This window comes from Syngnathus floridae, chromosome 8 (genome assembly GCF_059516105.1).
Source record: "Syngnathus floridae isolate MCC-2025c chromosome 8, RoL_Sflo_1.0, whole genome shotgun sequence".
NCBI lineage: Eukaryota > Metazoa > Chordata > Actinopteri > Syngnathiformes > Syngnathidae > Syngnathus > Syngnathus floridae.
The window spans coordinates 4385593-4398664 of record NC_142420.1 but is presented as its reverse complement, the minus strand read 5'-3'; the positions used below and the strand labels follow the sequence as shown (position 1 = coordinate 4398664).

The window sequence follows — 13072 nt, the reverse complement described above, 5'->3', positions numbered from 1 at the left end:
AGTAAGTCTCTCTCATGACATTTATTTTCTCATGTGCAAAGTACGTGGGGGTTAAAACAAGATTGCCTAAAAGCATATTAGAGTTAAGTTTTCTGCATCAGAATAAAAAATACTTCACTTTCTCGGACGTTTCTCATAGAAATGTCCATTGAATGATAATCGTAATGCTTTGCTTTGGATGACATGGATGAAAGCTAAAACGTTCCCACAAGCACAGTAAAGATGAATACAAGCATACCCTTGCCACTAGGTAGCACACCTGTGAGGGGGTGCAGGTGTATCAACATCCACACATTTCCCACTTTTGACAATATAGTCAATACAGTTCACCATATGATTTTCATTCCACAATAAAACTCCTTGTGCCGTTCATTTATACAATTCAAACATAGTGGAATGTATCGAAAATAATTTAATGTTATGTACACTGTCAGAAGATAAATATGATGATTGGTTTGAAACCATTATTCTCTTACAATTGCCCGTGTTCATCATTGCTATTGTCATATGCTTTGTCCTGCACCGCTGCCATGGCGACCACCTCGAAGCATCCCGCCACCTCTCCTTCGGGCGAGTGGCCTACTGGCATGCAGTCATAGCCTTTGCCAGCCGAGTTGACACCCTTGCGATTTCGTGCGCCAGGCTGGTACAGTTGCATGGCCGGGCGGTCCTGCAGACAAAAGTCATGTTTCCACCAAGTGGTTTTGGTTCGATAGTTTCCTCATCCCAAAATTTCCGATACCCCATTTCCGCTAACATCAACTTAACTGCCAAAATGATCAGAGACCCATTTCGACATGAAGTTTAGATGCTAACTCTTTGAGGGCAAATCACTCACAAATTCCACTTCTAGCAAAAAAAAATGGTGCTAATTGTGTGTATTTACAGTAGCTCTGGAGGATTTGATGTTGACCGTTGATCAATCCAAATAAGTGTAGAGCAGGAAAAAAAAAATCATCCAATGAATCCCTCGCATGCTCACCTTCTCGCTCACCTTGTTTCGGAGGCGCTCCTTTCTGTTTGCCAGCTCGTCCCTGTCCTCCTTCATCTGCTGGTCGCCGCTATCAGGGCAGAAGGAGTAGGTGTGGTGATGGCCCTCCTTCTTGGTGCGGTCCTGGCAGTAACGCTTGCCCCACTTGGTCTCATCTTTGCGCCGCGTGAACTTGTCAAAGTCGTAGTGGTGCCTCTGACGCTTCCTGTCGTCATCTTTCCCGCGATGCTCCTTGTCTCGCTGCCTTCGGCACTGCTGCTGGTCCTTGTCACTTTCAGGCTGACTTCTATTGAAGAAGTTGCAAATACTGCACATACTGAACCATACATTTTATGGAACACTTTTCATCATTGAGGACTTAAGTGATCTGAAGCTTATGCCCAGATGACTTGGGGAGGGGGGGGGGGGGGAGCGCAGGTACGTCCTCGGTGTACCTGCGCTAAGACTAAATCAAGCACACTTTCAGTGTCACTTCTGTTCAATATTTTCTGTGCAATGAAATACAAAATGAAATATATGTAGTTATTTTGACTTATTTAAGATGGCGACTTTCTTAAAAAAATATATATATCTTGTCTGATTTATTTGATGTTTCTTTTTTATTACATTGTGTGGCTTTTTAATCTCTTGCACTCTTGTCTTTTGCTGCTGTAACCCCCCCCCCCCCTCCCCCCGGGGGCAATAAAGACCGAATTATTTCCTTTTCTATAGCTCATATACGCTTGCGTTTCTCCTCCCTATCACTCAGCTATCAGCAAGGAAGAGAAGAGGTACAAAAAAATGGATGGATGACATTTCTTACTTTTCCTTGGAATCCTTTGACTTCATCTGTCCAGCCGTCTTTTCCCATTTCTCCCTTTCCATTTCCCCAACTTCACTTTTGTCTTTTACGTGGTCTGAGTCCATGTCATCGTCCCTGTCGCTTTTCTTCAGCAGCTGGTGAATGAACACAAAGTATCGTTTCAGGTCAGGAGATACACGTGCAATAAAGGCGCATTGTTACCTTAATTTTGATGTCTTTGTCTGTGAGTTTCTTCTGCTTCTCAGCTTCTTTCCGTTTACGCCGCTCCTCTTCACGTCGCTTTCGCTTCTCCTCCTCTCGTTGTCGCTTCTTCTCAAACTCTCGCCGCCGTCGCTCCTCACGCTTTTCCTCTCGTATTCGCTGTAAGGACGCGAGTGATTTGTTTTTCTCTTTTTGGTAAAATTATTTATTTTTGTTGCCATACCTGTTTTTCCATTTTCTTGTTTCTGATGTACTCCAACAGGGGTGTTGTCCTTTTGGCTAAAAATAAACACCAGACAATAGATTGAAAATAAAACATTATTTCACGTATATAGAAGTTATTTTTTCTTTTTACTCTTCATAGGCAGGGGAAGGGACAGTCTCACTTGCCTACCTTGACCTTACTTGTGGTGGTGTTTTTTGAAAAAAATCTCACTCGCATGAGCCCACTTGTGACACTAAATGGTGAAAGTAAGTCCAAAACTTACCTATAAGCTCTTTGGTTTTAGCCTCAATTTCCCCCAGAAGGGTCTCAGGGTTGGCCATCGACTTCTCCTCATCGCATGAGTAGTTCTCCAAGAAGCGTTTGTATTCCGGATCTAAGGGGGAATGTGACAATAAAGTAACGACACAGTGTGGTGTTGAATCAAGCAATCTTGTTTGCTTTTTGAAATAGAACCATAACAGAGGCAGAGTTTTAACATCTGATTGTGGGATTGCTTGCATTACCTTCCTCGATACTTCCAGATTTAGCATCTTTCTTTTTTAGCTTCTTTTTGGAGACTTTCTGGAAGGGGGCAAACTCTACCACAGCAGGGAACTCCTGACCTGTTTGAATATCAAAGATTCTGTCAAAACTATCATCAGTGTATTGAAAATCATATTTTCACAAACTATGGCTAGCCTGCAGTCTTTTACGGATGCCCAACTACTTGAATAAATAATTGTCGTAAGTTCATTTTCACATTCCCATTATATCTGACATACTAGCTCACTCTTTCAAAATACCTGATAGAAAATTAACAGAGAGGGTGCAGGGAGGCTTCTGTTGGCCATTAGCAATGTTTGTAAGCATCAAGCAGTGAAATACTTTGATCCTCTCCACCATTTTGCCCAGTGCTTCAATAAGAAAACACAGAGCGGTATTGAAGAAAGAAAATAACACCAGCGTCACCTTTGTTGTCAATGAAGACGTAGCCATCGAATCTATCTCTGAACAAAAGGATATCATCCTGGTTTTTGAAGTTGATGTAGGCTCTGGAGAACAAATGTGGGTACAGACTATGGACAGAAAGGAGGTCATGAATGTAATGATATACTGTATTTACTGTATATGTAAGCGTTATGTATTGATACCTTTGATCAGCAGGGAAGAACTCAAAGTAATCAAACGAAGGAAGCGGGCTGAGTTGTTCTTCCAACTGCTCCTTGGTCAGGTGAGGTGGGAGCCTTCGAATGACCACCTGTCCATCAGTGAAACACATAACAGCTACTTATTTTAAGAAAATTAATGAATTTATATATTTTTATTAAAATATATACATTCGGATGTCATAACGTCCCTATTTCTTAATATATTGGCAATATTGAAACACTGTTTTGTTTCATCTCTTTCTAGTGGCATTGGTCTTTCAGGGGGGAATAAAAGGATTTAAATTTTGTTGTCACGCCCCTACTATTCCTCATATTGAAGAAGTTTTTATTTTTTTGCTGCTGTAGTGTGCAATCCATAACGTATTGCCATTGTAGCACAGTATTTGGACCTCTGACCACATGTACATGTTATATAGTGCTATAATAAGGTAAACAGTGTCTTAAAAGGGTAAAGAGGCGAGTAACTATGAATTTTATAATGGAGATGAGCCCATTAATTCAAAATATCAAACAATAAGTTACATGGAATTACGTTATTTGGAGGAAACAAACGTTTTGGTGTGTCTCTGTCCATGGTGCTGAAACGCCGTCCGCCATGTTGCCCTATATCGTAAATAATATCACAGAAGGCTGCTCGCCAGACCTCATCGTACCTTCGTAAAAACCTCCTTTTTCTCTTCTTTCTGCTTGGGAATGTTGTCCTGGTCTCCCGAGTTGTCCCTCAACTTTATTTCCACGACGCCCTTGTCCTTAGTCTCCGTCATTTGCTCCTTTTCAGACCTCATCTCGCTCCATCTCCGTGCACGGACAGGACTCTGCGTGAGCTGGCAGGGCGCTCGCGAGAGGACATGCACATATCGCGAGAGGATGGGACACGAGCAACAGGGCCGTTTTAATTCGTATTAAGCAAGTCGTCATGAAGGAAAAATGTATTTATTTTGTCTTTGTTAAGCATCTTAAAGGCTCTTGTACAGAAACACATGTAAAAAGAATCAAAATAACAATTTCAATAATATAATACGCCCTATATCATGGATGGGACAAACACTTGATCAATATTAATGAAACAAAAGGACATATTACAGATCAAAATGAAATGTAATGCAAATGACATGACTGTAAGAAAGAACAGTGGTCTGATTTCCCACTGAACCTTTATACACTATCAGCCAAATATGTCTTCTCTCACACACATGCTTATGTACTAAAATCTTCACACTTATGTGCTAAAATTCATGATTTATTGAATAGACTTTTTGCACCTTTGTCTACGTTTATTTTCGTCTTAAGTTTTACATCATGGTGAAAAATCGACAGAAGAGAAGCATTAAAAAAGTCTTAAGTTCTGAGGTTAAGTCTGTTGGCTCCAAACAACTAGGCTTCTTCCCAGAGACTAGTCGTCAAAGTCCAGGTGTCTTGTGATAGATCCTCAAAGGCACATGCCTCTGGATTGCCTTCCAGAACCTTCCACTCTGGGTTGTGTCTCCATGACAACCCATTAAATCAAAATCACGTGCTGGTGTCCGACAGGGTATCCAACATGACGTCGCTTTCGTACATGTCGCACTCCAGCGTCAGGGACAGACGTAGAGGCACGTCAAGCACCATCTTGTCCTGGTGAGACAACGGCGTCTCCACCGTCATAGCGTTGGCGTCCTCCAGCCGCGGGGAGGCCAGCGGTTCGTTGAGCTCTGTCGCGTTGATTGCCTTCATCAGCGTTTGCGTATTGGCGCTTTCTTTGACCTTGTCGCCGATGTCGGTAACTTCACGGGCACAAATTTGGAAAAGGATGTCAATGATAGAAAAAGAACACTTTAAACAATACCGTATTTAAATTTATTATAATATATTACTTTTTATTTTTAAACAAGCAAGATAAAAACAAGTGCAATATACCTTCGTAGGCATCCGTTTCACCAATGTACATGTCAATGCAGTGGCCAAGCATTGTCACGGAAAAAGTGTCATCTCGTTTGAGTCCAAGTGCCTAGAAGGGGAAAAAATAAATAAACCTTCGATGATTTAAAGCCCAATCCATCCAAGACAAACTATAAGAGCGAAAGAGAGAGCGAGAGAGAATGTTTTATCTATTTCAAAACTCTGACTAATAAATTGTACCGAATGTAGTGGCCGCTGATCTTATTAGATTTGAAAAAGTATTACTGTATGGAAGTAGTCGATAGCACTCTCAAAGTCGCCCATGAGGCTGTGCACGTATCCTATGGCGGCGTATGTGGAGGCATGCTGAGGGATCAGCACCAGCGCCTGACGGTGGTACTCCAGAGCCTGGTCGTACTTCCTGCAAATGCATACCCAAAGTTTATTATATCGATTATCAAGTGCAAATTTACCATGAATAATATCATGTTACCTACTTGAGTTTGCGACACACGTGACCCAGGTTGTTTAGTAAAGGCTCCCACTTGTCTACAGTCACCTTGAGTCAAATCGTGTGAAACATTAGAACATAAATAAATATAATATTTATTCTAAATTGTTACGAGAGATGGCTACCTCGTTCCCAATGGCTTTGATCTTCTCCATGGCATCCAGAAAATACTTCTCAGCCATCTTCCATCTGAAAAAAAGACGTGGAAAAGGTTTTACACAATTTGTCCCCAAGACTTAACCCTGTGTCTGTGTGTGTGTGAGACTCACTCTCCATTCTGAAAAGCAACCACGGCCACCTCGTGAATGACAAAGGGGTCCTCTGGAGCAATGCTCAACGCTTGGCTGAAGAAGCGCTCGGCCAGCTTTGAGTTGTTCGTCAGGCCGTACTCCAGACCGATGTACAGCATTGGCAAATGACACCTGGACCGGAACGAAAGATGTGGTCAGAAAATCTTATTTAGATCTTATGAAGATAGGATTTTCTCTGCTTTTCCTAAACCAGAGAAAATCCTATCTTCATAAATTATGGGGCATACCCTTTCATCAGCTGTGCGGCTGTAAAGTAGGCAGCCATGGCCTGGTCGTGCTCACTCTCCATGGCAAAGGAATGACCATAGGCGATCCACGCCGGACCATACGTCCTCTCCAGAGTGGTGGCTTTGCTAAGGCAAAAGTCAAATATTAGCTTGGGCTAACACCTTTGACCTTCCCCTAAACATCCACACTGGCAAGTACCTGAGGTAGCGACGGGCATTTTCATTTTTATGGCCCACCATGAGATAGTAGCAGCCGACGGCAAACCAGGATACCTGGAAATGTGTTTTTATTAGCTCAATATTGAAAATCAAAATGGGATGAGAGAAGTGACACTTACTGGATTGTTGGGATACAAGTCGACAAGTTTGTGCGATAGATAAAATAACTCTGTGGGGAAAAATACACACAGAGACACAAACATGAAAACACAAGAGATGTATGACTTCATTGCTGGAATGACTAATATTACACAATGAGTGTATTTATGTTTGTATATGCTTGGTCAAATTAATTTAGGGTTAGCACTTAGCTGGTGACCAGTCCAGGGTGTCCCCCAGCCTCTCACCCAAAGTGAGTGACCGATTGGGCGTTTTAATTTGTAAGTTATGTTGCAGATGTAAAAAACAGTTTACCATTTGCTTTTCCCAGCTCTACTAGTGTCCCTATGTGCACAGGTAAGCAGTTAGCATGGAAGGGGTCTTTGACCATCACCCTAAAAGACACAAAAGCAAAAGACAGTGAGCTAAGGGCACTTTAACCACCGTGAACAATCTGAGCGCAGGTCGACTAACGTGGAGGTGAGCTTGTAGCACATCTTGAAGTCACAGTTGTAATAATGTCTCTCGGCCAGGGACACCACCACATCCAAGTTGTCCTGCAGATTGTTGACCATGGCAGGCACCACCAGGTCACTGGGTTTGTTGTACTGTCAAGTTGAGACACAGACTTCTTTAAGAACATAAAAAAAGTTATTTAGCCCAAGTTCTGGACATAAGTACATGTTCTGCGATAATGCCGTCAACAACATACATGCATTTCAATGAGCATCAATTAAACGTGCATTTTTGCGAATCACGGCCCGGTCCAGTCTATCCCGCACGCATAATGGAGTCCAATCTAAGTACCTTCTTTAACTTATTCTCAAATAGGAAATGAAGCAGCTCCTCCTCCTCCTCTGTGCACTGCTGACTCAGCGGGAGTGAGTGTAAGAAGTCTTTCTCTGTGGAACAAGGAACAGGAGACAGGATTACAACCATTTCCAACTGCATTTCCATGCCTCTCTTACCTTCCTGAGCTGTCAGCATGTGGTGCGATGTGAGAAGCTCAAAGGCTTCGAAGCAGTACACGTCCAGTTTCAAGGCCTCTTTGTAGCTGGAGGTGGCCAATGGCCGGTTGTCCATGGCATCGTAGATCTTGCCGCGCAGGAGGCAGATGGAGCTGCTGATCTGAAATATGAACACTAATCCCAATCCACTGTGGAATGTGCACAAATGGGTGTTCGACATCACAATTTCTATTTAGCAATGGACACACAATGGAGACATATTGAATTTGACTATTTGGGAGGACCGGGGGAAGGGGGCAAGAATGAAGCAAGGCATTGAATGTTGAGTATGTGGTGCATCTTACGACTTACGGAGGCAGGCGACATGTCCCAATTGTTTGCCTCTGGTGTCCCGACCTCCTCCTTCACACTCCTGTCCAGCAGCTTCTTAAAGCCTACCTCCTCTGATAAAATATCTAAAGCCTGCTCGAACTCCTTGGCGGCATACTAGAAGACAGTCACCCATTCATCACTTCATTAAAACTTTTGATCAGTATCACTTTAACACATTCAATTCAGCACAATTGTACGTATTGTGGTCGGCTCTAGAAATTCCACCATATATCAAAGTTACTCACATGGCATCGTGCAGCAAGATACTGACAAGCTCCATACATCTGTGTAAGGATGGGAAAATGTCACAATACAAGTGAATAGTGGTGTACCTCATTTGAAAAATAACATGTTTAGCAATGCATTCATCACAGACTTCATTCTATGGCATAAACTTGCCAGGCCAAACATTCTGTACAATGAGGCTGGACGTACCTTGTCAAGTTTTCTCGAGCGGAGTGCATGCGAGGCTCTGTGATATTGTGATGTCAAGAAAAGGCACTGAGCAAGCCAGTAGATATCCTGGGGATCTTCTATAGCGCGCAAAACGAGAAAGAGAGTAAAGTGGGTCAGTCATTGTTTAGATTAAATTATGTCACAGGATAAACAAACATTTAAGCCGATTCAATAATTAATAAATGATTAATCGCGGTGAAATAGCCAATTCGCTGCAGGCCCAGAATTCTTCGCTCCAGCGATTGACCAATCAGAACCATTCACGGCAAAATCGCCAATGCCAAAATGTTATGCGTCGCTACAATATTTAGCTCTTACTACGTAATATGACGTGCACGGGTTTTCAAAAATGACATCTTGATACTTGACACCGGCTAGTAAAGACGACAACTTACCATGAGAAAGAGTTGCTATCTTGTCTGCCCAAAACAGCGCGCTTTGGTACTGTTGCTGAAATTACACACATCCCAGGAATTACTCACAATGCACAATGTTATGTTGCAAGAATAAGCACCATATCTACAGTTTCTTTGTCGTGATTAGTAGTTTGAATGCAGGATAACACTAGCTAGGCTGGATACACTCCACATAGCATTCACATTACCTGGTCGATGTACTGCCGCACTCGCTTTCGAAGTCTGTCAAGATTCATTTTATTTATTTACTGATTTATTTTACGTAGGTTCCCTAAATATCAAACAGATGTCATCGCTAAGTTGGAAACTAGAACAGTAGGACATGCAGCTGAGTTGTGACAGACGTGCAAGCCTCTCTTTGCAGTAAAATCAAACCCGCGGCTTCCCTTCGACTTCCGGTACCTCGTTAAACTCCGCCGAAAAGAAACAAATAGATACGCGCAAAGGTTCCTCTTGAAATTCTCAAGTTTTACCGTTTTTCATTTAAAAATGTGGTGTCACTAGTGTCTGTTATTCATTCATTCATGCATTCATGCATTCATCCATGCATGCATTCATTCATGCATGCATTCATTCATTCATTCATTCATTCATTCATTCATTCATTCATTCATTCATTCATTTAGAGTGTTGATCTTTTATTTTCATTTTATTGTTCCATTCTAATTTTCTTTTCAATTCTATTTATTACATTACATTACGGTGGCTCGGTGGGGCACCGGTTAGCACGTCCGCCTCACAGCTAGGAGGGTGCAGGTTCGATTCCTCCCTGTGGGGAGTTTGCATGTTCTCCCTGTGCCTGTGTGGCTTTTCTAAGAGAACTCTGGTTTCCTCCCACATCCCAAAAACATGCTTGGTAGGCCGATTGAACACTCCAAATTGTCCCTAGGTGTGAGTGCAAATGTTCGTCTCTGTGTGCCCTGCGATTGGCTGGCAACCAGTTCAGGGTGTCCCCCGCCTCCTGCCCGATGACTGCTGGGATAGGCTCCAGCACGCCTGCAACCCCCGTGGGGACAAGCGGTATAGAAAATGGATGGATGGATGGATGGATGGATATTACATTATATTGTACCGCTTGTCCCCACGGACCAATACAATATTATATTTACATTTATATTATATTATATTATATTATTCTTAACCCTTTAAAAAGTCAAGAGCCCATTCAGTAGATTTCCACTGTGTTATTGTGTGCTCCTTAAGTATGTTCATTAAGAAAGTCAGAAGCCAATACTATTCTAATAGGGTTAAAGTTAATGAAGCCTATTTGGTGTTCTATTCACAAAGGATAGAGGATGTAACTTGTCTCTAAGGTGGAGCTGTATATTTCTTTCTCCTGGGACTAAGCTCTTCCATGAAACCCTCCCGATTCACTCTAATACAATAAAGACTGTACATTTATAACCTGACCTTATTTTTTTATTCTGGTTGTTAACTCATCGCCATTCATGTTTTTACTGTTTGTACAGCTTTCAGTGGTGTGCTCCGATTGAGACAAATGGCAGTGTTAGTGGTCTTATTTTCCTCAATGGTCCCTTGGGGGCAAAATGCAAGCGAGATCAGCAAGTAGCAGGAGGAGTCAGTGCATTTCCCCAAGGTCACCACCATAAAGGAGTTTTTTTTTGTGTGCGTGTGATGGAAAGTGACTAAGGTAACAAATCCCATGAGGGCATCCTGTTTAGAGGAAGCTGCATCACACTGCTTAGCAGGCTGCTTGGTGAAATCCACACGTTCTATTTTTCACGTGTTGTTTTTACATTGATTGCCACATTCTTTATCTTTCTATCAAAATAAGCAGTATTTGAGCAAGGACCTTTTTGAAGCGCAATAAAAAGTAGATCAGTGACATCCAACCACTCTGCTTTAAGGGCTCTCGACTTGTTGACGTTCTCACTACACAATGACATTAAAAGCACGATGTCAGCTTTTGTCATCGGCAAATCATCTGTAATCCCACCATTTTAAGGTTAACTATTTTTGTCAGAAACTATACTTGTACCCAAAGAAACACATCTCTCTTTGAGTAACAGCAAATGGCAAGACTGACTCTAACCCAATCTGAAAAGCCTTCCTACCTGATTCATCAAAAGCAGTTTTTAAAACCAACTAATGGATGGCAGAATAGAAAACGACTCTGAGGCACTCTCCATTAATACCGTCGAGCTCCACCGGGATGGATTCTTTGACTCGGAAGCAGGCTTTGTGTGCCCACCCCCGCCACCCCCAAAAGTGGCTGTTTTGATGACAGTTTGGCACATACACGATGCACTTCCTCCTGAATGCAGGAAGTTTGGCCTATTTTTTTCTTAATACTCAGATAGGTTGCAGCTATAAAAGCCTATAAATAATGAAACAAAACAGACCAAAGCGGCAGTTATGTAACAGCGGAATGACTTATGAGGATAACAAATTAGCAGAGTACCAAGCGACAGCGTTGCCTTAAAGTTCCAATTTTGGGTTATTTGTTTATATTTGCCCTTTGAGTTGTTGTTGAACAGTCAAGTTGTGTACCTTACCTCTCACAAAAAGTCGCTATATAAAATGGATGAGTTGATGGATACATTTTAGCCTTGTTCCATTCTAATTTAAGACCATCTGTCCCAAGCTTAGGATAAAAGCACAACATGGATGTTAGCTACTCTGCTGGATCATGGGTGGAAGAAAGAATAGGAAATTGCTTCCCTATTGATTATTATGTTGATTCTACAGGAACCAATCAATCGGATGGCTGCCCATGGCTGCACATGCGGGTTGCAAATCTTGTGAACATGACCAAGAAACCAAACGGTTACTAGAGGTAAAGAGCAGAAAGCATGTCACCATCAAAATAAGGAGGAAGAAACTAATGAAGGATAAAAGCAAGCTGTGAAGACAAGGTCTTGTTAACATTATTGATCGGATTGTTTCATGGTACAAATGTATTTCTTTTTTTACATCTAGTTGTTAAATGATGTTACATGATGTCAAATGCCTTTCCTCTAGGATTCGATCTGAAAGAGTCTTTTAAGTAACATCGGCCCGTCTTTGGTCTTGCATAGAGTAAATGTAAGTATGCAACCCTGCTAGACATCACTGGTGTTATCACATATTACAAAAATATAAATAATCTTAATGTTTGACTTTAGTTCAGGTTTTTGTGTCTTGATCAACAATTGGATCTTAGTTGCCACTATTGAGCCATGCTTTTTTTGGTGTGCATGGTAAAAAAAATGGTAAATTAATAGCAACACAATGCTCAATTAACTATTCTTCTCTAAGTTGCTGCTATCCAGGATGGCTGGGATTGGATAGTTTCAATTTAGAATGCAGAGCTGCCAGCTTGACAGCATGTGACTAATAAGTAAGCAATGCTTCAATTAAAAAAAAAAAAGCAGAGAGTAAAGACACAGTAAAAACTTAAACTCGTCCATTTATCTCTGGTTTTCCTGTTTGAAGCAAAGAGGCTGTTACAGCACACAAGGGGGCACTTCCTGTCGGCTGCGGCCTGGGGCAATCAAAAGCAAGTATTGTAATGATACCTGACAAGATCGTCAGACAATATCCTCCAGGGTGCAATGATACTTTGCATTGCCGTGGACGGATCGATGCGAAGGATGCATAGAGGCCGAGGTCGAAAGATTGTCCGCTTGTGCTGATTCCACAGACTCTACTTGACCTCGTGAGAATAATATACCTGCAAGAAAAACAGGCTGTTGTTTAAGAATTTATAGCAGAGGTGTGTTTTCATCACGCATTAAAATAGATGCAGCTTCATTTTCGTGCTGGGACAAATCTAGATGGGAACTCATATAAAAAAACTTTCAGGGATCTAACCCAAAACATGTCCCTGAGGTCTCAATGCTAGTCAACTGCATGTCTTTCACTGGTACCCTAATGAGAATGACATATTGGCAAGTCGTAACCAACTGAGCTTTGCCCTGAATGATCAATGGGTCCTCTTTTAGTCCTTGGCAGTCAAACTGTCTCTTGCCATTCATGAAGCCGGAGAGCCTCACTGACATATCGGATGGTTCTACCTGGTGGAAAGCGTGGAATGCCAGATGAATAAAAAAACAACACTAATTGTATTGCAAGATTTGCTACCAATTGACAGCACTTACCACAATCTTCAGCCGAGTGCCTTTACAAATTAATGATCCGGCACAAGTTAACACAATGCACCTTTCTTTTCGGCTGGGATGGAAAACCTTGAGATCCTTTGAGGAATGTTGTTATGCAGTGCAAACAACAGCTACGGGCGACACAAA

The 13072-nt window shown here is 41.9% G+C and overlaps 2 protein-coding genes across 4 annotated transcripts; both read right to left on the bottom strand.

Moving 5' to 3' along the window:
• Positions 1-6: 6 nt before the first annotated feature.
• On the bottom strand, positions 7-4228 carry upf3a (UPF3A regulator of nonsense mediated mRNA decay). 3 transcript variants are annotated; one of them, XM_088383861.1, is made up of 10 exons: positions 4022-4228; positions 3351-3457; positions 3169-3275; positions 2724-2822; positions 2483-2593; positions 2218-2273; positions 1995-2153; positions 1794-1927; positions 983-1277; positions 7-670 (listed from the first exon to the last, which is right to left on the bottom strand). In XM_088383861.1, the coding sequence occupies exons 1-10, from the start codon at positions 4151-4153 to the stop codon at positions 473-475; spliced, it is 1398 nt and encodes a 465-aa protein (XP_088239987.1). In that variant the 5' UTR covers positions 4154-4228; the 3' UTR covers positions 7-472. The 3 variants fall into 3 exon arrangements, with proteins under 3 accessions (XP_088239987.1, XP_088239988.1, XP_088239989.1); XM_088383862.1 differs by having other exon boundaries at positions 995-1277; positions 4022-4227; XM_088383863.1 differs by lacking the exons at positions 3169-3275; positions 3351-3457; positions 4022-4228 and adding an exon at positions 3003-3147.
• A 57-nt stretch (positions 4229-4285) lies between these two features.
• Positions 4286-9249, bottom strand: cdc16 (cell division cycle 16 homolog (S. cerevisiae)). Its single transcript, XM_088382587.1, has 18 exons — positions 9014-9249; positions 8805-8859; positions 8389-8486; positions 8199-8237; positions 7933-8067; positions 7582-7741; positions 7421-7515; positions 7088-7221; positions 6929-7008; positions 6634-6683; positions 6495-6568; positions 6296-6421; positions 6027-6179; positions 5883-5946; positions 5744-5805; positions 5532-5667; positions 5265-5355; positions 4286-5131 (listed from the first exon to the last, which is right to left on the bottom strand). The coding sequence occupies exons 1-18, from the start codon at positions 9059-9061 to the stop codon at positions 4878-4880; spliced, it is 1854 nt and encodes a 617-aa protein (XP_088238713.1). The 5' UTR covers positions 9062-9249; the 3' UTR covers positions 4286-4877.
• Between the last annotated feature and the right edge of the window lie 3823 nt (positions 9250-13072).

Coding starts and splice junctions, on each gene's coding strand:
- cdc16 (XM_088382587.1), bottom strand. CDS start 9,061: ATGAATCTTGACAGACTTCGAAAGCGAGTGCGGCAGTACATCGACCAG. Junction 7,742..7,932: donor GGGACATGTCGCCTGCCTCC/GTAAGTCGTAAG, acceptor TTCATATTTCAG/ATCAGCAGCTCCATCTGCCT. Junction 5,356..5,531: donor CTATCGACTACTTCCATACA/GTAATACTTTTT, acceptor TTCCCCTTCTAG/GCACTTGGACTCAAACGAGA.
- upf3a (XM_088383861.1), bottom strand. CDS start 4,153: ATGAGGTCTGAAAAGGAGCAAATGACGGAGACTAAGGACAAGGGCGTC. Junction 3,276..3,350: donor TTCTTCCCTGCTGATCAAAG/GTATCAATACAT, acceptor TTCTGTCCATAG/TCTGTACCCACATTTGTTCT. Junction 1,928..1,994: donor ACAAAGACATCAAAATTAAG/GTAACAATGCGC, acceptor TTCATTCACCAG/CTGCTGAAGAAAAGCGACAG.